This window comes from Orbicella faveolata, unplaced genomic scaffold (genome assembly GCF_042242905.1).
Source record: "Orbicella faveolata isolate gen_17 unplaced genomic scaffold, um_ofav_v1 contig_25, whole genome shotgun sequence".
Lineage (NCBI taxonomy): Eukaryota > Metazoa > Cnidaria > Anthozoa > Scleractinia > Merulinidae > Orbicella > Orbicella faveolata.
Window position 1 is genome coordinate 24943197 of NW_028301553.1, and position 24052 is coordinate 24967248.

The following is a 24052-nucleotide window of genomic DNA, read 5'->3' on the forward strand; positions in this document are numbered from 1 at the left end:
ATCAACCGAGCAGGAGGTCTGTATGGGAGAATCTTGACCGAGGTCGTGAGTACACACCGAACGCAGTGAGGTCTGCACACGCGACCGAGGTCAAGTTTCTTCCATACAGACCAACCAAGCTCGGTTAATAAGATGTTTATTACATGGCGTAAACAGGAGCAGTTTAATTCGTTTAATGTAACTGGTTTCTACTAACTGACATTTTGCTTACGAACGGCGTTGAACTGAGTTTAATTCCGCCAAAGTTTCACAACCGCTTAAGTTGTGTGCATAACTGCGATGATCCGTCATGTCTTCACACCAGTATTATTACTGTATATTATTAAAATAGAAGTAACTAAATTTAAATTTAGTTCACTTCTTTTCTCAACGGTCACTCTTCAAAATGTATGTCGAAAAATACGAAGCGCCAAGCTAGTAAAAATATCTAGTCTTTTTTTTTTTTTTTTTTTTTTTCAACAATGCGTTTTATTGTCATGTTTGTCACTGCAGTTTGTGAGTTATTTCTTGTTAAGCTACGACGGCCAAAGAAAAAAGGTAGTGAACCTTTGTCTCCCGTTATCATCTCCTACGCGAACATGTCCTACAAAACACTATGGCGCTTAAGTCGTACCTAGGTCTTTCCGCGCTATGGAAAATTTGTTCTGGTTTACATATCTTGTCAAATTATACAGTAAACAGTGTAAACCCGAAAATATTTCGCACAGCGACAAAAGGCTTAGGTACGAGTTTAGCGCTACAGTGTTTTGCAGGACATTTTTGCGTATAGAGAGATGATACCAGGAGACAATGGTTAACTATCAATTATTTTTTCCTTTATATAATTTCATCCTTCTCAACAAGATTGTGTGCTCCTTGTGTTTACATGTAAATTTTCAGGGATAGCGGCCATCTTGCGGGAGCCGTGAAATGTTTATATACCTTGGGGCAAAAATTGGAGAAACCACAATTATGTTTGACATGATACCATCTGAAATTATACGCCTCATTCCCTTAAGGAAACTGCAGTTGGGTTCTGCAATATTATGCCAAAGCCTAACTTTAAAACTCATGTTGTTGGGTAGTATCCCACACTATTGATCGGCTCGTGTCCGTTAATGCAAATGAGCTGGAGTATCCCAGACACCCAGACATGTACGCACGGTACTGGCCATGCGTTGAAGGTTTAAATGTTTAGGCTGGCCTTGTCCAGCCACATTTATTTTTTTTTTGCTTTTCGAGACACCAATCATGACACCTTGTCTCCTTGCGCCCCGAAACACGTGATGTGGCAACGCGTGTTTCGGGGCGCAAGTGAGTTCAAAGTACGGAACTTGATATAGTGAACGGGTCATTTTGCAATTTATGTGCGTTGGCTGTTGGGCTGGCGTTACATGTCTTCGCTACACAGTGCTGACGAGCCCCAAGAAGGGCGAAACAGCTGTCCACTGTTGCGATCCTACTTTATCGGTTCTTGTCATGTTGGTGTCTCGAAACGTTTTTCACGTGGTATCAGACTTGCAGTCTATTTTTTGCCTTTGGAACTATTTTTTTTAAAGTTAAAAACCGTGAAGTTAATTCGAGATCAATTGACTTTAAGATCTTATATATATTGAAGCAGCGATATTTAGCGTCCCCTTTGCAAATCATGCAAAACAAGTTGACACTCGGTTATAATTGCTGCTCGCCTCCGGCTCGCAGCACACTGGGTTGGCTGTGGTTCCTGGGGGTCCCAGCCCTGCAGTATGCGGACAGTCTCGATCCAGCGGTGCCATCTTAACTTGGATGCATCTACAGGCGCGTCCTTTCTTGCGCGCCTTCTCCGTGAGAGCATGTGCTCGCGTTGCATCTTCGACGTCAGAGGTAAGTGTGTCTGGAAGCATTCATCAAGGTCACAAACAATTTAGTAACATTTCGGGGATAGATTATGTTTTTCATGAGTTTCTCAGCGTTGTTACGTGCCCAGAATTTACAATTAAACAATAGACCCCTTCCAATGTAGATCAGATTCTTGCCAAAAGGGATCGACTCTTTCTGGATGCCTTCAAAGTAGATCCATCCCTGACAGAGAGACCTTGTCCCTGAATTATCTGCCCAATGTGGCACGTTGTTCTATTTGGACTAATAATTTAAGCGATATGCATGTTAGCACACAGACAAACGATTCGCTTATATGCCGGCTGAATTGCAAGCAAACGTCTGTTTCTACCGCGGGTAGATCAGTATTCGGTTGCCTAATAGGCGACTCAATATTTTCCCAGCGAAGCAAACCATTTGTATCCGCCCGCAGACAACCTCTTGTGGTTTATACTCACTTCGATGAATGTTATTTCAAACAATAATTATGCATTTATAATATTGGACGGCTACGCTTCATGACATCAAGCTGATCTAGATTATTATATTGCAATTTTTTTTTCCGAGGGTTTTTCTCCGGGTTCTCTGGTTTTCCTCCCAACAAAAAATCTAACACTCCAAATTCCAACTCGACCAGATTGGAACATTAATATTAATAACAATAACGATAACGACAACGATAACGGTAATGGTAGTAGTAATAATTTTTTTAAATTAATAATAATAATTTTAATAATCCAACAAGCTTAAAATACAGCAATAATCATAAGATTAATATGAAATTCTACATGCATTAAAATCTTACTTTACATTTTCCTTTTAGCATGAACAGTAGATAAACAGAAGCTTGAATTCACAACAATGAATCAGGTCGAAGTGGCAACCAAATGAAAACTGACGAGTGACCCTGAACAAGAGAAAGCCCTGAATTAGAAAGTTTTTGTTTACATCTGTCGACTTTGACGCGCCGCAGTCATGCTGGACCGGATGAAACTGGTTCGCTTTGCCGAAGACAAACCGAACTATAGCATGAGGAGTCTTGATCCGGTTTTGGAGGAACTCACAGGCAACAAGCTCGAGCTGGTGGGTCCAATGTTAGATGGCTTCATCAGAAAAATCGGCAGTGAGATGTCTGCCAACCTTGGGAGATCAAGAATGACTGGGCTTATGACTCCGGTTGTATTGTTTATGCCCTTTCAAATATTTAAACAACTTTGGGCGATTGTTCAAGGACATGGTGGAAATGCCGAAACAAGCAAGTATGGAGAAAGAATAACCCTTAAGATCTCCAGACCTCAAACCGCGGCCATGGTATGGGCCCCGGCTAGATTTTCCGGAGAAAATTTCCTCGCGAAGCGACACTTTGAAAAGATCCCAGAGAACGGAAGAGTTATTCAGCATTATAATGGGAAATCGCTTGTGGTTGTCACGCAAGCTACTCCGATTCAGATGGACTTTTGTGTAAAACAACAGCAGGTCAAAACCACGTTTTACGTGCAAAGATATGACCGAAATGATTTCGCCAAAGATGCAACTTTGCAAAAGATGATGAATGAAGTTTAAACTCGCAGTGAATCGATCAGCAAGACACTGTTTTATTGCTGCGGAATTATACTCAGAATACACTTGTGCCCTAGTGTAGGATATGAAATAACTGAGGTTATTTTGGTCTGTTTTGCATGGCTGTGCAAGAATTGGAAGTATATAAAAGGTTAACCACAACCCCCTGCACATAGAGTGACAAACAATAATTGCTTGATAAGGATCAAACTTTCAGCCTACATCACAATGGAAATAATAAAATATTGACTATTCAATTTCTCAAAATGGTAGTAGACTTTTAGTCTTAATACCCGCGAAAACCCGTACGACTTACACCCGCTTTCGGTGTTACGTGCACAGCGACTATCTTTCGACATGCCATCTCTCGACATGCCATCTCTCTGTGTGTAAATGACCTCTTGCCACTAATGAAACAACAACTTCAAAAGACTGGCAACAATTAACCTGCTATTTTTATTTCGATTGAAATGAATACACACGTTTATAATGATTATTATGAGTAGAAAATACTGTGTAAGACAATTATCACGTCCATAGAAATGTGGCAAGTCAATATAAATACTCTTGTTCCTTAGCGTAAAGATATACATGTATACATGAATTGTAATATCCATTGAAATAAGTGCAAGATTATACAGGACAATTTTGAACTCCGTGGAAATAGATTATAGATCACAGTTTATAAAACTGTTATGTTCCAGCCTTTAAATGTGACAGTAAGTAATTTTTTATCTTTAATTTAGAGATCACTAAAACGTTCATGAGTTTTTCATCTTTATATAAGCAAATTACCATAATTAATTCTCAAAACAATAATTTACAAATTCTTATGATCTTCATGTATTTATATGTAGAAATACGGTAAATGACAGAAACAATTAAGAGGGAATCCACCAGAAGTTCGAGTACCAAGTGGACAAAAACTTTGAACCGAGATCATTTACATTACATTAAAATTTTACGACTGTTTTACATCCGCTTTCAGTGTTACGTGCATAGGCGACATCTTTCGACCATCTTTCGACAAGCCATCTTTCGATATGCTATAAAGGACCGTTAAACTGTGGAACTGGTAGTTTTTCCGGTTATTAGCGAAGGAAATGATAAGTAAATGATAATTAGCTACCTCAAATGGCTGCAGAAGATTTTGGACTTTGCATGCTTCCCTATTTACGGGATGATTCAAGCGATTTAGTGTAGTCGATTGGTTCTCAATAGTGACTTCCGGTAGAATTGGGCCGCTGTCGCTTTTAATATTCGCAACGTGTGAACATTCAAAACAGTCGACTTATTTCTGCCAGAATGACTTCCTGATACTCCTAACCTTAATTTGATGTCAAATAAATCAATCTTTCATTATTCATTTCGAGTTCGACCGTAGAGAAGTCCGTTGTGCTTACATTTTTAACTAGGCCCGGTTACATAGCAGGTCGAAAGATGGCATGTCGAAAGATGTCGCCTATGCACGTAACACTAAAAGCGAGTGTAAAAATCTTCTCAAAAGATATCATTTCTCACAACACCAGATGTCGAAAACAAATTTTGAAGTCCATATTAAACACTTAAATTATACTTCAATTATTCTGACACAAGGTTTATGTCCAAATGAAATGAATTTGATCAATTTCCTAGGATCGCATTTCCTCTTAAACACTGATGTATGTAATATACAAATTTAGAAAACAGCCTTAAGAAAATACGCGCGCTGATTGGTTAAAAACCGTGTTGCTACAACTCGATGGAACACAGAACTAGCACGAGCTGTTGACGTAATGATGGCGCGAGCAAAGAGAATTTACATTTTGATGGTCAAAGTAAACAAGCTGGTCCTTTTTTTTTTTTCGTCGCGGTATTTTCTAAAAGAAATAGAAAACATGTTCTCCGTGTTTCTATCGAGTTATAGAAACACTCGTGAAAGTTTGGGAGAACTCGAAAAAGCTGTGGAAACATTCGCCTGCGGCTCGTGTTCCCACAGCATTTCTCGTTCTCCCAAACTTCCACTCGTGTTTCTATAGCTCGATAGAAACACAGTACATGTTTTCTATTTCTTAACTAGAGCTCAATGTAAAAGTCACAGAACTCAGTTTACTGTTTCTTGAAATTTTGATGCTAATTTAACAGATGATAACTTAAACTGACCTCTGCTCTATAAGAAAGCAGTCTGTGTTGGGTTACATGTACATGCTATGATTATCACAACTTGTAGCCTACTTAATAACTCTTGATAATGTAATTAATTTTTTAATTTTTGAAGGTAAAAAATGAATATACTTTATAATGCATTCTCAATGTTATTATCAAAATATTTCTCTATCTTGTGCAAATTATTATTATAATTTCTAGCTCAAGAAATTTGGAAAAAAATTAACTATAACTGACTCCAGCTCTACTTCTAAGATGAATGTCACTGAGAAAGTGAAAAAGAGAGAAAAAACTATGATAATCATTTTTGGGATGTAATGGGTGCTCATACAAAAAGCTATGTTTCAAAGTAACCACAAAATAATAAATTCTTGCACTGCCAGTGACATAGACAAATAGCAGCAAACTGTAGGTCATATACGTGTTTCTCTTGCATGATAATACTTGTACACCAACATTATGTGGCCCATACCGGTATCACTGCCGTACGTGCAATTTACCTCTTTAGTGTTTGTTGCTTCTTAAAGCATCGACTATTTAGTGAAAAGAAATGTACTAATCGGATGGGTGGGAGGGGGGGGGGAAGGGGGTGGGGAGAAAGGGATGGGAACTTCTCATATAAAAAGGCCAGGGGTGCTTGTCAAACCTTTTAGGGTTAAAAAATCGATTGTGGTACCTCTTAGGGTGTTCAACCTCTAATGATCTACAGCGGGAGCTTTTGCGGTACCTGTTTGCGTGTTGAGCTGAAAAAAGTATGACAAAAGATAATGTGTTGTTTTAGAATTGGTACCTCTGAGAGGTGAAAAAAATTTCAAGCCACGCCCACAAAACAGGATCTTGGTACCTCTTTATATGGCATTCCTCCCCTCAGGACACTAATTTTCTCCCGCAAACTCACCTTCAAGGCGCCTTACAAGTACCTCCTTGTTTCCTTTAGTAGTCAGTCCTCTGCTACGCAAAGCCTCCTTCAGTTGAGTCACTGACATTGTAGCTGGCCTGATGGCAGAGTTTCTCACCTCAGTAATGCAACAGGCTTTCAAGTGAGATGATAATATCACGTTATCAGCAAAGCGAGCATTACAGTTTTTACAAACAACTGGTTTTAATGCTAACAATATTGAATCTGTCAGTCCCCTGTTGCTTGCACAGGTTACAACCTCAATGCTAAACAAGCATATTTCACAAGTAAGCTCAGCCTCATCTTTATCTCTGCCACATTTGCAAACATTTGACTGATTGCAGTGTGGAGGAGAGCGTGACTGATAGTGTGAAGTGTAAAAAGAGGGCACGGGCTGATGTTCTGGTAGATAAAAGGAACGCACATAGTTACTTCGCATGACCTGCCACCACTTACCAACGCCACTACTTACATTTGACCTGTTTGTTAAGGTCAAGTCTTCTTTAACACCAGAATGTTTGGCTTCCTTGGCCTGCAGAGAGACTATGCCATAACCAACCTTATACTGGTTAAACAGCAAATTTGCATGATAAGGAATAGCATATCCTACTGTCCACGTTGTAACATTGATGCTGCTTGGAAAGAAAAGTGCAATCAAATTAAAATACATTTCACACACTTCTTTTAACTCTGCAACTTGAGCTGAATTGGTGTCAATTCTATTGAAAAGACCACCAGCATCCCTCAAATACTCACCTATTTTGCCAAGAGCTAATCTTTTAATTTTTTGGGCCTCACTTTCATCATCACACATTAAAGTATCAACAAGACGATAGGAATACCTGGCCAAGGCTATGGCCTCATTTCCTATAAGTCTCACGGGTAACTTGTTATATCTGTTGGATTCATCAGTGAAATGTTCTCTGACTCTTGCAGCCAAATACTCCAGCCCACATCCCTGCTTACCTGGGTCTTGCCTCAGTTGTTGAATACATGCCTGTTCTAAGTGTTGTTTAAAGCTTTCTTCAAATTGTTGTAAAATATGTTGGTGTCTAGCTCGTTCCCCAGCACTGTCAATGCCAGAACTCTTCACACTGGTCTTTTGATGATGTCTTTCTTTAATTGTTTCTGTATCTCCCTCACCTAAAGGTGCTCCCAAAACAGAAACAAAAGTGTCAAACTTTTTGCGGTTTACAGCCTCTAAGTAAAGAAGATCAATGTAATGCTGCCATGCATTGATCTCACAGTGCACTGGTTCTGGCCTAAGTCTATCAGCAAAATGGCCAATCCTAGGGGGGCCTAGCTGCCGGATACCATTCTCAGCCATGAACTGTAACTTCTTGGCATGTCTGTTTTTATTTGACATTTCCTGGGGAAGAGAAACCAAAAACTGGTTTACCTTTTCAATGTGAGATGTTCGTAATTCCATGTTATATGGCCTCCACGTGTCACCTTCCTTTGACCCAATGGTTCCCCCCATAGTGGCCATGTTGCCCTTATGTACATTTGCATATGGGGAGGGATATGTGGCTGCCTGATTAAGTTCATTAGCAGCCCAACTCTGCCATGACATGTCAGCACCTGGCTGAAATTCAACAGTGCATGCTTTACCACAAACAGTTAAAACATTACCTTCCAACATTTTCATTTCTTCAGTATGCTGTTTCCACAACTCACTCATAATGTAGTCATTTTGTTTAACACTGACACAGTGAAGTAAATATTGGAAGTCCCTGCTCCTCACTTGATCTCCAAAATTCCAGCAAACGATGCTTCCAATGGACATTGTCAATTCGCTTGTCTCTGGTGCACCATCATCCGAAAACTGACAAATAAAATGGTTTTCATTTTCATTGAACCATACTAATTTGCGTGCAAGGTGAGGCACCCGAAGGTGCAAATCAATTATCATGAAAACCAATCCAGTCACTGTACGAGAAACACCTGATATCCCTGGGATCTGGGTTACGTGACCAATGTCTAAACTTTTTACAAACCTGTTGACACTTTCATCTGATGAAATGAGCTTGGGTAACCTAAGGTCAACTCCAAGAAACTTGATGTTACGTGGCAACCAGACTTCTTTCTCTGCATTAAAAAATGAACTTTGTGTCTTACACACAAGATTATATTTTCTCCGAGACAAAAAACACTGATATTTTAATGCTATTGATTGTTTCAATGCCTCCTCTGACTTCTGGTATTCACTAATAGCCTTTCCAAAAATTCCCTTTATAAATCTTCCCCTCTTGTAACTGCTCATTAACTTAGTCATAATTTCCTCGCTGGCATTAGAAGCTAAAAAATCCCATGCACCATACAAAGATGGCTCAGATCCCCCATGAATAAATTCTAGAATTCTCTTTGTTTCTTCCCTTCTTCTATACCTGGTGCTGGACTTATAATCATTAATCATCTCATAAGTAGTGCTTGTATTGGTCCTTCTTCTACGAGAATAGTCCTTCTGTTCTAGTAACTTTCTGAGCTTCTCATATGCTTCTGTCAGCTCTTTTAGTCTTTCCTCCTGTTCTGCAATCTCCTTATCTAAAGCTTCTCTGACATGCCTTGACTCTTGCAGTGCAGTTTCTGAAAATAGACATTTAGTTGACAGGATCTGAGCAAATAAGAATTTCTTTTGATAGTCGACCGAGATGTGGATGGAATGTCGATAGCATGTCAACCGAGGTGTCGATGGAGTGTCAATGGAGTATCGATCGAGTTTTGATCGAGAGTATCAATCCCGACAATCGACCACGAATGCCTTTAGCACACATAATCTGAATGCTTTAGGAAGACTCGGCTAATATCAGGCTCACGCCTTCTTTTTGTCTTCTTTTAACCTCATCATAAGTTGATTGAAAAGGCCGTCGATAAAACCAGGAACATGGAACATCCCGGAACATTCCGCAACATTCAGCAACATCGAATAATTATAATAATTATGAGAAAAATATGTAAATTTAAATTTTCGAAAATAAAATAAGCAAAAATAAACTGGAATCAGCTCGAAATATGAAAATATATCTTTAGGGGTAGGGGAGTTGGTAGGGTAGGGAGCATTGGGTATTCCTTCAAAAAGAGAGCAGGCTCCTCTTCTTTCCTGCCAATTGCATCACTTGGTTTTACAGCACTCTGTTTTTCAACACAAACATGGACGATTCGGACGATGAATGCCAGGTAATTCACTGCGTTTCCTTTGTTGCTCCCTGATTTCTTCTGAGCTTCATACAGTTGCTTGTTAAGTCAGTAGCTATAGTTTTGTCACTGTTCCGTCTTCATGTTGCAACTATCATTCCCAGTTTTGCGCTCTTCGCTGGGAATGCCTGGCACTATGACCCACCAAGTGCAGACTCGGCCTTTCCGGAAACCCGAGTAATCAAAGATTAGAGTAGTGCATCCACGCGCCTACTACGCATGTCTGGTCTACTTTGGTGGCGTGTGAATGGTTCAATAGAAAACTAAGTTTAATTGAATGTCAGATAACAATCTGCACGCGAAGTTGAACTAGCAGTGAATAGATTATAGCTTGCGGTAAAAGTGTTTTTAATTAAATAAGTTTTAACTTGTACGCAAGAAAACATTTTCCAGGAAAGGCATTTGAATTTTTGGCAACACTTAGAATTCAATTTAAGATCACCAATGCTTCTAACAAATATTTCTTGAGACAATAAAGTTTTGACCAGCGACCCTGCAAGACTGCACGTCACCAAAAGTTTTTAAATTTTGTGCTTGTAGTTGTTTACACTGTCATCCAAGCTCGAGTAATCCGAACTAGTTTACACACGAAACTCAATGCTGAAGAGTTTCTATTTCTATTTCATGGAGAAACTATTACTTCATCAGAAATTGTGTTGATGCTTATCTTTGTATTGACGTAATGAATTGAATAAAGAAATCACACTCGGGTACCCGTATTTTTCAGTCTGATTAAAGAGTTCAAATGCCATTACCATGGTTTTCTATGAACAACCAAGTCTGGGAATAAGGGACAGTCTTGTGATTAAACTGATGGCGAATGACTGGAAGGAATGGATCAGTCTTCTAAGTTGGGAGCTTTCACTCATTGTAGTCATTTTCATTGTTCTTTCTTTTTTGTTTTGTTTTGGTTTTTTTTATTTTTCAAGCTGATACCAATTTATTTTTGATTGATTTAATTTTTGAAAATTTAATTTTACATATTTTTCTCATAATTATCATAATTATTCAATGTTCCGGGATGTTCCGGAATGTTCCATGTTCGAGGTTTTATCGACGGCCGATAGGAAAGATAAATTGAAGTGACAAGAACACACCGCATACCTGATCTTTTCATAAGCTCTTCCGTGTTGCTTTGTAAAGCAAGTACATCTTCCTCTTTCTTGCACAGGTCATCTTCCTTGACCTGTAGCCGATCAAAGCCCTCTTGAAGGCTCTGCCTCTGCTTGTGTATGTTGTACACCGGTGATGTTTTCCAAAACGGGTTTATTTGCAATTTTGAGTCACATTTTCCGCTATGGCCTTCTTCTTTGCTACATTTTCGGCTCCTTCTACACTTTGTAATCTCTCTTTCAGGGCTACAGATTACCAACAACACTTGCTGATCAGTCAAAGGAATTCAAGATGGCGCTCGAAATATACGTCGACAGAAAACCGGGTTTACAGAACCTTCACTTACCAAGATTCCTCTGGGGAACTCGGTGAAAACGACGCCATTAACACTGAACTTCATGTTTGACTTTGAGTATTGGGGCATTCTGGGTAAAACAGTCCGAAAAATGGACAAAATTGAACCTTAGAGGGAGGAATTGGGGACATTTTCCTCCATATGTTTGTGGGCTTTATCTTTACAGTAGAGTACCCTAAGTAAAAAATTGTTCCCATTGTCCAAGAACAACGACAATGGCAACATGAGCATATTTGTGCCACTGTGAAAGCCTAGGTAAGCCCTTGCTGGGCAAAAATGCACCAACGTATAGCGAGCTCTCAGCTCGCCGTTTTTATACGGCAGAAAGGTAGCTCGTATTTATTAGGACACTTAAAATACGTCTAACTTCCTTGCTTTATGTCAAAAACAGGCTTCAGAAGATGTTGTTTCGTTCACAGCGAGCATTCGCAAAATCCCACTCTGACAGAGACATTGCTGATAACCTCCGTGATCAAAATGGCGTCGTCACGTGACCTCAAGGGTAGCAACGGGAGGATTCCTCGTGGCAACTGACCATCGTGTCAGTTTCGTAACATATAACCACGCGATCAAATACTACTGCAGCTTTATTTCTTCGGCTTCGTTTGACCCTATTAGTTCTACATTGCTGCGGCAAGTAAAGAGTAGTAAACGAATTCTGCGAATTCACCAGTGTTATTTATTGTTAACCGGAAACCAGCTGTCTGCCATTTTGAGATAACATCTACTGAGATAACATCTATTGAGAAGGGTAGACAATGTGGTATATCCAATGCGGAAACTCATTTATAGCTAACCCCAGGGCGTGGTTTGCGCACTAAGACCGCAATGCATTTTTTGTCAGATTTCCAACATGGCGGAAAGATTGTTGTGATGGGAGCGGTTTTTTGCGGCAGATCTGTTCATCGTTTTCCCGACTTTCGCTCACCTTTTCTATGCCAAAATGTTATGTTTAGAAAGTTTGAGAGTAGCCAAGCCAGATTTTGGTATTGAAGTTCGTACATTTAGAGCTTGTCAAGGTAACTTATGGCATTTCTCGAACAAGGTAAAATTCTCTTATTTTTTTCTTTGTGTAGTAAGTCGAAACTTTTGGTCGCTCACGGCTTTCAGATATTGGTGCTTGGCCTAAAAGTACAATAAATCAAAAGCTTAGATGTTTTCCTACACGGCGAACATAATGCACCAACAGATTTTTGCCGTTTCCACTGAACGAAAATTTCCTTTTTTACTGTTTACCGGCTGTGCTAGCTATTGAGGTCACACATGTCAGATTGAGCACTTAACACATTTCACATTTTTCAACTTTCTTTGAAAATTTTATTTCTTGCTCACGAGAGATAAGATTCCGCGTTCTTCTAGAACTAGGTAAACCCGATTTAAGACAATACGTTCCCGTAAGTTATCAATTGAACGTCAAAACTGGTTCAGTTTTACCGCATCGAAGGTGTAATTTGTTTGTACTGCAGTACTGATTTTGATATCACAGTAAGCGGTAGTTCTTTAAGTACCCTATGGCCTTCCAAATAATTTCCTTGCCTTTTTAATCCGTTTATTTGACTGTAGTGACGAGATATAAGGAACTGCTATTTTTGGTCTGTAAATTACTTAGGACCAGTTCTACCCCAGTGGAAGCTCACGAGGCAATAATGGTTTTCTGCCGTGTTGTCAAGTTTGGTTGTTTTATACCATTTCCATGATTGTACACCGTAAGTCATATTGAAATCTTTTATTCTAAAGCTGTATCTGTAGGCACACAGCTAGCTTATCATATATAATTTTTTGGAAGGATTGGGATGTTGGTGCAAAACTTCAATGAAGTTCAAATGAGTTTTATTCATTATGTGCAAGTGTTTTTGTAGAAGTATTTTTTTAGTCTGCCCAGCATTGGTGGTTGCTCCTGGCTACTGGCCATTGATGTCAAATTGTAAGTGAAGATGCATTAGGAAATGATGCAATGTCTGTTTACATCTTTTATTTATATACTTATTCAATAATGTCAAAGAACTGTTGTTGCTTTATGTCAAACTATGTCACTACTGCATTATCTAGACAGTTCATCTTTAAAACTCTTCATATCCTGGCTGATCAAGCTTCTGTGGGTAAGAGTAAATTCTTTGGCTGACGATATTCTCCCAACACACCTTGGCATGTTGCTTTCAATTTGATTATAACCAGTTCTGCTATCAGCAAGGTAGCAATAATGAAGAGCAGTTAACTAACATGGTCTGTGTATATGTTGTAGGTCGAAATGAAATTCAGGTAAAAATGATTTTAAACACGAAGAAGCACTATAATTATTATTATCAACGCATTAGTTTTCAGTGAACTTTTTTATTGCTCTTCAGTCTGGAGCAATACTTCACAATCTAACATTGCCAAACTCCAAGCTGTTCAGAATTTTGCCAGTAGAATCGTTAGTGGGTCAAAGAAATACGATCATGTGACTCCCATTCTCAGACAACTCAACTGGCTCCCCGTGAAACAACATATGTATTATCGCGATTCAATCATGGCATTTAAATGCATGAGTGGCCTTGCTCCGGGGTATCTATCTGATCAGTTTATTAAGCGTTCATCAATATCAACATGCAAAACTAGAAACTCACAGCTGTTAAATATTCCGTTATTTAAAACCACAACTGGCCAAAGAACTTTTTACTATTGTATGGTATCTCTCTGGAATGCTAATAAATAAAACATATGTATGTATGTATAAAGAAGTCTTCCCTGGGAAGACCAAGCCTCATTTGTCATCCACTGTTGACATGCACTGGTCAAATTCAAAATGGCGGGCGATTTGAATACAGGAAATGTAAGCTGTGAGTGAATTAAAGTGTCTTTGCTGTCTCTACTTGTCTCTATTTCAAGGAATCATGTTTACAAGAGGATTATAAACTGATATTGTCCCACTGTTCGCAATGTCTATGAGAATAATTGTTCTACAGTTGGACCCGGCTAATTCGAACTCGGTACCGAATTCACCGTTATTTCGAACTCAAAACCATTTTCCTTGGATCTGCTCTTCGTTATTTGCTATCGGCTATTTCAAACTCCCACTATTTCGAACAATTTTTCGTTTCCGTTGCGAGTTCGAAATAGCGGGGTTCAACTGTATTTGTAATGTCAAGTCCGATCCCAGTGGGTATTGTAGAATACCGTCAGAGCGTGAAGCGAGCATTTTTTGGGTGAATTCAAAATTAGGAGGAGGAGCTTATGCCCTTTTATAGCGCGCCTTCGTGGTTAACCTAGTTTGATTCTCAATTTCCTTTGTCTTCTAACCCTAATTATTCATGATCCATGAATACTTAGGGCTAAGAGACAAAGGAATTTAATTTCAACCTGAATTTCATTTTGACTTACAACATATACATCACAGCAACACATTTGCTCTCATAAATAAGAGTGGGAATCAGTGAGGACTTTTCATGGTAGTTGATAAATCAAGCTGTTTTTGTAAATTATAAACAAAACTATACTCACTAGAGTCTGGGAGAAATGTGGCTGACATAGCAAGGCAAATAAATGTCAGTTTTAGCATCCATTAGACATTTGAAATTATTTGACAAACAGTCTGCACTTGGCTAAATTGGCCCACAACACTGGAGAATAACCACTTGACACAATGCTAGTCTGTCACAGGTTACTCACCAACATTTTATTAAGGTCCCCAAACAGTTCCCTGGTGGGGGGGCGGGGGGGGGGGGAGAGGGTAGGGGACTCCAATATAAAAAGGATGGGGGTGCTCATTGTGCCTTTTAGGGGTTAAAAAAGCGGTTTTGGCACTTCTTTAGGTGTTCGGTGTCAAATGGTCCACAGCAGGAGCTTCTACAGTACCTTTTAGAGTATTGAACCAACAAAAAAATGACAGGAGATAATGTTTTAGAATTGGTACCTCTTAGGCGAAAACAATTTCAAGCCACACCCACAAAGCAGGATCTTGGTACCTCTTAGGGGTTCTTTTCAAAATTTTCAACGAGCGTTCTTTTTAGGTGGGATTCCCTCCCGCTGGGACAGTTCACTTATACAACTGGGTGGAGAGATGAATTGAGAGAGTATAGTGCCTTCTAAATAACACGCACTCAACCATAAAGTTCTTTTACAAAGAGAAGTCAAGGATGCCAACTGAACAGGATACCAAAATGTTTTATTTTCTCGGTCACTGCAAGGGGTGTGGTCAATATCATGAAAGCCGGACACAATCATTGGCTTGAATCAAACCAGCAAAAAATTTTATCTATAGTTTCCCCAAAGCTGTATGAATCAAACCTCAAGAATAACAGACTAACTTTGAAGAGCATAATAATTTTGGATTCAACGTAATAATAACTGCCATTAACCATTCATCGTTTCAAACAGCATCTTTGAACATTTGACCTATTGTGATTCTCGATGGTGTGATTCCAGCTTACCTGCAAGTGCAAGTCCGTGTCGATCCTTTGAGACATCAAAACACAGTTTTCTACTCCAAACACTAATTTATGTGGAAAATGTTAATTTTATGAGGCCAAAAACATGTTGAAAGTAGGATTTCCATCGAAAGACTGAAAAAGAAGCGATACTTTGATTGCTGGCCTAATAGAGGTAGCCGGTTAATAGGTGCATGGCCGCGTAATAGGGGTTTGACTATTTTTGTTTAATTTTTATATTTTTCAGACACGACCAAATCAGAGTTGTTGTTATAGTTTTATCGTGTATGAGCAAATGCTTAACCTTACCTTTACCTATTGGGAGCATTATTATGATACCTTTACACTGTAAGTATTATTTCAAGTCTCGTGGTTCACTTAAGAATACCCTGCGAGCAGAGGTCCCTTCGATCTAACTAGAAAAGTCGGGAAGGGACCTCTGTTCGCAGGGAACTTAAGGCGATTTTTCGTAATATTTGTGAAAAGGCCTGGCCTGCAGGCAGACGTTCAGCATTTCCTTTTAGAAAACACGCGCACTGATTGGTTTAAAATCGTGTTTCTATTTCACAATTAGATTAGGAGCTCGACATTTCTAGAGTGTTTCCGTCGAGGAACTACCGGCTGATAGTTGCCCCGCAGAAATTTGATGTTCTTTAAACAAATATTTGCTCCAGAAGCGAAGCTTCGAGGGCAAATATGCCAGTTTTAAGAACATCAAATTTCCAAGGGGCAACTATCAGACTGATAGTTGCCCCGCAGAAATTTGATGTTCTTTAAACAAATATTTGCTCCAGAAGCGAAGCTTCGAGGGCAAATATGCCAGTTTTAAGAACATCAAATTTCCAAGGGGCAACTATCAGACTGATAGTTCCGAGACATAAACACTCTATTGTCTTTATTGTTCATCACTAAATTTTCTTCCGTACGCGAGTTCAAAAATTGTATTGAATTATTTTTAACTTTTTTAGATGAAAGCTGTGAAAAACCGAATGTAAAATTCGAAAAAAAAACAAACAAACAAACAAGCAAAAACCCTCCTAATACAATACACGGACGAGTACTATCCATTCGGGTATTTTCCTCGGACGGGCACTATGGACTGATAGTGTCTCCCCGCGGATAAACACTATCGCGTCACGTGATCAGTTTAAACTAATAAGAATCCGAGAAAATTTAGTGGTGAACTATAACGCTTGATAGTTGACGAGGGTGCAACTCGAGCCAACTATCACGCATAGAAATCGAGAGCGAATAAACAACGTTCTGCTCAGTGGATTAGTCAATTTAACGACTTCAATTAGAGCACTACGGTTCACGAAAGTCCATTGATAGTAAAAATATAAATGTAAATATAAACATAAAATAATGAAAGAAAAAAACGAAACAAGAAGAATAAACAGGAAACAACTACTCACTTGGTAAAACCACGCTCTACTGATGTGGATTTCTCTTGATATTCACGACTGTTCTTTCACTATTACGTATCATATTATTACATGTGATATTACCCCCTAGAGCTGAGGAAAAAACACCTTAACTTAAGAAACATGACTTCTGTGAATTCGGAATTACACCTGCTCAGATGACTCATGCCATGTTTTTCTATTGTACTGAATTATTACGGTCTGTTGTAAACTCCCCGTGAATTCATTTTTGTGCATTACAAATAGTGTTGTGGACGGTAGAACATGATGTGATGAAATTTGTTTGCAAGGACGCTTTGTTTCTTGAGAGCATCCACGTTGTAGGACAATTTGAACCAATAAACGAAAAAGCATTGGGATTGGCGGAGTTTTCAAGTTATTGTCTGCACGCCACTTAATGTCGCCAAATAAGTTTCAATCAATCAAAAAACAATCCATACTTTGTTACAGTATCTAGTCTTCTAGCCAGCCACCAGGCCTACTGATCAGGCCTACTCATATGCTTGACCTGAGTTTAAGAGAAGAGCTACGATTATCATCAAGACAGTCAGATGAGTAGCCGAAGGCTGAGGCTTGTAACCCCTACCGAGACCTCGATTATTCTGAATATCACAAAAACCGAATGTAATAATTGTTTTATTACACATTCAACGAAAAAAAACATGACTTGATTACCCGTGACCTTGAGTGTCCTTGACAGGATTATTTTACAATCTGCAGCTAGATGACGTCACAGGCGGTGATTTCGAAAATTCACGGTACGCTTTCGGCCAATCAGAAAAGAGATATTGTGTTCACTGTACAATAAATATGATCATTGTATGAACTGATGGTCAATAGCCAGTTATCAAATGCCATTTGTTATAGCAACACCACATTCACACATTTTTTTCACATCTAAACTGGCAACCTCGTTCCCAAGGGTCTTTTCCCTGGGAACGAGGTTGCTAAACTGGAAAACGCAAGAGAATTTATACCTAAAAAACTAAGAAGAGGTATTGGCATTTTATGTAAGTTAAGTGGGTATGGTACCCTAAAATATGGCGATGTTCATGAAAAATTCAATTTCTTGGAAATACAAGACCCTTGAGGACTTGTCAAAAACATTTTGAAACGATCTTGCCGAATTTCCTACCAGATTAGTGTGAAATTTAAGGAAAGTACACAGTGGTATAAGTTTTTTCACGTAGCAACGGCCATAGCAACGACTGTTTACTGTAAGAACGTGACCAAAAATATAGATTATTTTTAACTTATATGAACGAAACTATTTAGAAAAAACTTTTAAGACATGCACAACTCAATTGGTATAATTATTTGTGAAAAGCTTTGCCTCAAATTGCCATCACAAGCTCATTCATTTCCCTTATGCAAAGGAATATTTCCCACAACTGCGGTAACTTTTTACAAAATAGAACAACCATTGCACCCCCTCCCCCGAGATCCAATCTGCACCCCCTTCCTCGCTATTTGTGGCTCGTTAAATGCTTAATACCCCGTTTAAGAAACTTAAAGTGCATTTTTCTCAAAAGTTTACTTTTGTACCGACTGACTTCGCGCCAACATTTCTACTTTGGAAGGTTTTTAAGTAGAATTCCCGAAACTTGGGCTGATCAAAGACCAATAGTGTCGTGATGTCATAAACCAAAAAATCGTAACATTTTAAGATCTGTCACGTGACATGAGATGATTTGTCCACTGGGTGTGGTAAAACATAAGGTTATTTCTAAATAAAGCTGTAAAAAGCACTGAAAATAAGAGTTAACTGTCAAAACTTAGGTTCATTGCACAGAACAAAACTGAAACTTACATGATATGCTTATTTGACAGTCAATTCTTGTTTTGTAAAAGAGCAGGAAGTGTTGGCGTCAATACTATAAAACACTACTTCAAAAGGCTGTGGCTGGCTTCCATAGCAACCATTTTGAGTAAAACTCTAGAAATTTAATTTCTCTTCTTGAGTGCAATAGCACACAATTGATCTTTCTCCACCATATTTAAACAAACGTTTTGGTCCATTTGAGGGTACCATACCACCTTAAGGCATTTTGCTGTACTATGCTTAATGCACCCTTCAAGTTTGACGCATGGCATTGTTATTTCGAGCAACACTGATATGAATCAACTCTTTGACCAGTATTCATACCCGGGGGAACTCCCGTATAAAAAGGACGGGGATGCTCGTCGGAAATTTTGAAAAAATCCCTAAGCGATACCAAGATTCTGCTTTGTGGACGTGGCTTGAAGTTTTTTTGTTTCTTTTTTCAGCCCTGAGAGGTACCAATTCTGAAACAAAACATTATCTCCTGTCATTTTTTTTTCGGCTTAATACCCTAAAAGGAACCGTAAAAGCTCCCGCTGTGGACCTCTTGTGGCTGAACACCCCAAAAGGTACGACAAGAACCCATCCTTTTTATAAGGGGATCCCAACCCCCCCCCCCCCCCGAGCTCCCACTAATCCACCGCTATCCTAATTCAACATGCAGATGAAAAGGATAACACAGTTTGCTTTGTCAAGGCCTATCCGCTTGTATTGTTTGGTTCTTTTTTCTTTTTTCTTTTTCTTTTCATTTGCACGTCAAAATAGTGTTTTGTGCTGGCCGGGATGGTCACCATTTTTCGTCTTATTTGTTATGTTTATTCAATTTTCAGATTTTTTGGCTCTTCTGAAAGAATAATGAAAGCTTGTTTTAAAAACCACGCCCGTATGGCGCATCCAAGCCAGACACATGTTGTTTATTTTTGTGTGTTTTTTTTTAAAATTATTTTTGTCAAACTGAGTATATGCAAACACATTAACCTTTGTGCCATACTGAGGACGGAGACCACTAATGTTATGATTATTTGGTTGGATATGAATTAACAATTTGCCAAAGGCAACGTCGTTGTATCTCTTGCGTGTCGCACTGCTATTACTGAATTGATTATCTGGTTGGAGCACACGCTCCTGTTTAAAATTTGGAGATAACAGACACTTCTAAAATTTTCAGTTTTTATTCTCGCTGTGCTGAACAAGCACAATTTCCGATCAGAGAGAATTTCCATGCAGCTTTATCTTGGGATGTGAAATGTCCAACTTATATACAAGGGGTAATACCATTTAATAGAAGTCTGCCGTTCCCAGCTAGTAGTGAATAGCGCTTGTTTGGGCCGTAACCAATCAGCGTGCAGGGATCATACCACGTGACCAAGTTTTTCCCATACATTCTCTTAAAATTGTAAAATCCAAGATGGCGACCAGGTGTGTAAAAAATGGCGTCCATGCCCAAATAAGGGCAACATGCCCAAATAAGGAGAACATGAGATCGAGGTTGTCACGTGCATGAAATCGAGGTTCGTATGGGAATAAAAGGGTTTGCGTGAGTGTGGAATGAGTATTGTTGTTTTGATATCGGCGACAAGAAGATGTCTTCAGAGGAGAGCAAGACGAAGGCGGATGAGGTTCCTGAGGAGGAGTTAATAGATGACATGACGAGAGAAGAATTTGCGGCGAAAGTGATGGATGCCGTTCATGAGGGTATTCTTGGAAAGATAATGAAAAACGCCGTTTCTCACGCCATGGATGTCGTTCTGAGGAAGGAAATTGTGAAGCTGGCGGATGAGGTGCTGAGTTTCAGAAAAATGCTGGCTGAGAAGATGCATGCAGACCAGTCCATCTCGTTTAAAGACCCCGTGTGTTTGGAGAAGTTGCCGAATGGATTTGAGGACGGATGGAATGAGTGGAAGAGCAGTTGGGCTAACAGAGAAGAGTTGGCGTACCGAGCATTTATCAAACAAATTGTAAAATCACCACCACCACCACCAGAATCAGAGGAGTGAAAAAACATTTTTATTCATGCCTGTAACACTAATAAAGATCGTTTAACGAGAGAATGTACATGGTTTGTTGCGTGATTTTTTGCATCGTCTTGAGTGCTTGCACGTCATTGGTTCCCAGGTGCACGAGGGATAGCATCATGGTCTGCGGGGTGAGAAATTCTCCGTGAAAGCCTGAGGAGGATTCGAACACGCGTCCGAAGGGCCAGACTTTGGAGAGGTCTCTTCGCATGTACCAGGGGTAGGGAAAGTGTTGGGTGAGGAAAAGGAGCATGACATCTTCATCGGGGTGGGGTTCGTCCAAACAGATTTTACAGGCCAGGGGTCTCTATAGGGAAAAAAGAAAAAAGAATTTTTTAATGCCCCGACCAGGAATCGAACCTGGGTCTTTGAGGCCACAACTCAACGTCTTGACCATTAGACCATCGAAGCGCTTACCTCTTTAGGACTTGGTTTTGGGGTTGTCATCGGGAGGTAGTCCGAAATTCACCGCTTTACAATGAGGGCAGAGTCTTTCGGAGGGTTTCAACCACCAGGTGTGGAGGGCTTTGCAGGTTCCGTGAAAGAATTGGTCGCAACAGGGTGTCAGGAAGTAGTCTCTGATACTGTGATTGGAGGTGTATCCTTCCTTGCACCATATACATTGGGGGTTAGGAAATCGAGACATGGAGTCTTAAAATAGAGCAAAAAACAATTTTTTATTGGACGCACTACTTAAATTGACAGTGTGGGACGTGTGCACGGTCCTATTGACCGGCGCCCTCTTTTTCTTCTTCGGGATAACAATCAATGAATGATTTCACGTGATTGACACGTGACAGGGCCTGGTTGTAACCGTTTCCCAGGAAGACGGGTTCGTAACATTCGGTTTCCATGTTGAGGTACATGCCGTAGATGGCCCCGCAACAGGTGGCGTAGACGCACCCTAGTCCCCATTCTTTTCTGAGTGGTCCCGAGATTGCGCGTACGAATTGGGTGTGGGTTCCATTTCTGCTTAATTCTAGGATGGGTTGGCGGCAGCAGGGTCTCAGCTGTTTGCACACGTGGCAATGGAGGGGTTGTTCCATGTCTAGAATTGAAGCAGTTGATGGTAATTGTCGCGTACAAAGTCTACGTGGACGACTAAATCATTGATCTCGTCCTCGTCGAGGGTCCCTAGCCTCTCCTCCAGGAATAAAAGATCTAGTTCGTCTAGGGCCACCCGGATAAAATCTAAAAGTTGTTCTAAGTCTATGTATAAGGGTGTCTCTTCATCTTCGTCCTTCATCCACTCTCTCACCCGCTTTTCCCTGGTGGTCAACTCTATGTTACACTGCTCTAATAGTTCCATACTCACTCACTCGGTACTTCGAGAAGCCACAGCAAGGAGAGTATCCACAGTCTTCTGTAGTGGGCGCTCATACAAGTTGAAAAAAACTCAGAGTGAAAAGTGAACGGTCCGACTCGATTTTTTATACACACGGTATAATGGTGTCCAGTCTCCTACCGTGAGTGGGTGTGGTAGGGGATACCCCTATCCCCTGGGTCTAGGTAACACGTGACTTGGTCTTGCTCTGTGATTGGCTGGACGGATCTTCATAAAGCGAATCCGCGTCGCCCCCGATCTTCACTCTGAGTTTTGAACTTGTATTGAGCGCAGCCATGGCCTTGAGGGAGATTGGTTTACAAAACCATGTACCGAGAAAGCCCGAGGTGACGTATGAGGAAGCCATTGACCAAATGGAGGCACCCTGGACCCGATTCTATGAGGATATGAATTTTCCCATCCGGGATTTGTTGTCGGGCCGACGCTGGTTGATACAGCTTAAAGACTCTAGTCAGCTGGAAGTGATGTTACATCAGACCCTGTTCTTCATGGACGAGCATAGAGAGAACTGGACCCGAAGTCAGAGCAGGTACCGTAGAATCGAGAAGTGTTTCGGGAGAACTTTGTTCAACTCGATCCTGACCATTAGAAGGAACCTTGTATGGGACGTGAAGGTGAAGCCGCCCGTGGACCGGATCACGTATCACAGACTTGTGTTGTGCTACGGTTTCGAACCGTTTCAGTCCACGTGGACTAAGAGACAAAAGAAGACAGCGAGACGCTATGTCCTCACAATTGACTTTTATTACAGTACTTTTAACCAATGTACTCAAGTAACGATGCGATCGATGATCGACGCGAACGATAGATTACCCAACGTGTAAATAGTGTGAAAAATAAAAATCGGAGTGTGTTTTTACAAAAAAACTGTGTCTTTTTTATTAGTTTGGGTCCTGTCCATTGATCAGTATAGCTTCGGCGACTCCTCGCGGGTATTCGTCGATCCATTGGAAGAACTTGCAGGTACGCTTGGGACACTTGAGATAGAGTCTGTCTGGATTGGACTGAGAGTGGGAGGTGGTTAAGACCAGGGATTTGCTGCATAGACATCGGAAACGAGCCGGGTCGATGTTCCTGTAGCAGGGGTGGGTCTGTTCTTCGACGCGTCTCAGGTAGGTGCCCACCTCTTTGACGCCACAGGTCACATAACACTTGGTGTAGAATCTGGAAGAGGGGCATCGGTAATACTCCCAGGTACGACCGTCTGGGGTTCGCACGCTTCCATATTCCATGGGTACCATGCAACGTGGGCAAGTGGGATCTTGTGGTTTCAGTTGGTTCAGGAACTGATCGGGGTCGAATTCCTCCAACACTTGGACTTCGGTGGATTCTCCTCGGTCGTCCACTTCAGGTGGTAATTCTACGAGGTTGTCTTTCTTGAATCTGTCGAGTCCCATGGCTTCCAGGACTTGCATGGTTCGAGGCGGTGAGTCTCTTATCACGGTCATGCATCCGCCTTGAATGGCAGGTAGCTTTGAGTCTGTGAAGATAGAGAACGAGTTAGTATCCCAACAAGGTGTTTTCTCGTCGCATGGTTTCTAGGATGTGGGTGGTTTTTCGCACGTTTTTGGGGGTCAGTCTTTGCCTTCGCTTGTAATGGTTACTTTTCATTCGGCTTTTGACTTCTTGCCGTTGGATCGAAAAGGCGCTCCACGGTTGCGAGAAGCCTTTGAGAGGGACGGTGGTCCAACTGACCGAGTCCGGGGTGATCTCTTTGAAGAGGACGCGTTCGTTGAAACGGAGTCTGGTACGAGGTTTTTTGAATAACCATCTGTCTAAAGTGGATTGTAGTTGTTTACCTCCTACTTCTCCTTCCACTCTCTGGGGCAAGAGCAGTTTCAGTTTCTTACGCGCCTCCTTCTTTTTGGACGATTTTTTCTTTTTCCTGACGGGTTCGACGTGTGAATCCATGACGCCTGATGAGAAAAAGTGACTCGT

The 24052-nt window shown here is 40.4% G+C and overlaps 3 protein-coding genes, 1 long non-coding RNA gene and 1 other non-coding gene across 5 annotated transcripts; 3 read left to right on the top strand and 2 right to left on the bottom strand.

Annotated features, from left to right (window-relative positions):
- Window positions 1-462: 462 nt before the first annotated feature.
- Window positions 463-11164, bottom strand: LOC110067668 (uncharacterized). The gene is made up of 3 exons (XM_089293911.1): window positions 11094-11164; window positions 10739-10992; window positions 463-9025 (listed from the first exon to the last, which is right to left on the bottom strand). The coding sequence occupies exons 1-3, from the start codon at window positions 11129-11131 to the stop codon at window positions 6417-6419; spliced, it is 2901 nt and encodes a 966-aa protein (XP_089150037.1). The 5' UTR covers window positions 11132-11164; the 3' UTR covers window positions 463-6416.
- LOC110067538 (uncharacterized) lies at window positions 2812-3663 on the top strand. The gene has a single exon (XM_089293912.1). It carries the CDS (start codon window positions 2812-2814, stop codon window positions 3397-3399), a length of 588 nt encoding a protein of 195 aa, XP_089150038.1. The 3' UTR covers window positions 3400-3663.
- Window positions 11165-11876: 712 nt separating the features above from the next.
- LOC149109622 (uncharacterized) lies at window positions 11877-13953 on the top strand. The gene is made up of 2 exons (XR_016208859.1): window positions 11877-12147; window positions 12712-13953. It is a non-coding gene; the product is annotated as an uncharacterized LOC149109622 (long non-coding RNA).
- Window positions 13954-20217: 6264 nt separating this feature from the next.
- LOC149109623 (uncharacterized) lies at window positions 20218-21100 on the top strand. The gene has a single exon (XM_089294077.1). The coding sequence runs from the start codon at window positions 20338-20340 to the stop codon at window positions 20749-20751; it is 414 nt and encodes a 137-aa protein (XP_089150203.1). The 5' UTR covers window positions 20218-20337; the 3' UTR covers window positions 20752-21100.
- An 8-nt stretch (window positions 21101-21108) lies between these two features.
- Trnah-gug (transfer RNA histidin (anticodon GUG)) lies at window positions 21109-21180 on the bottom strand. The gene has a single exon. It is a non-coding gene; the product is annotated as a tRNA-His (tRNA).
- Between the last annotated feature and the right edge of the window lie 2872 nt (window positions 21181-24052).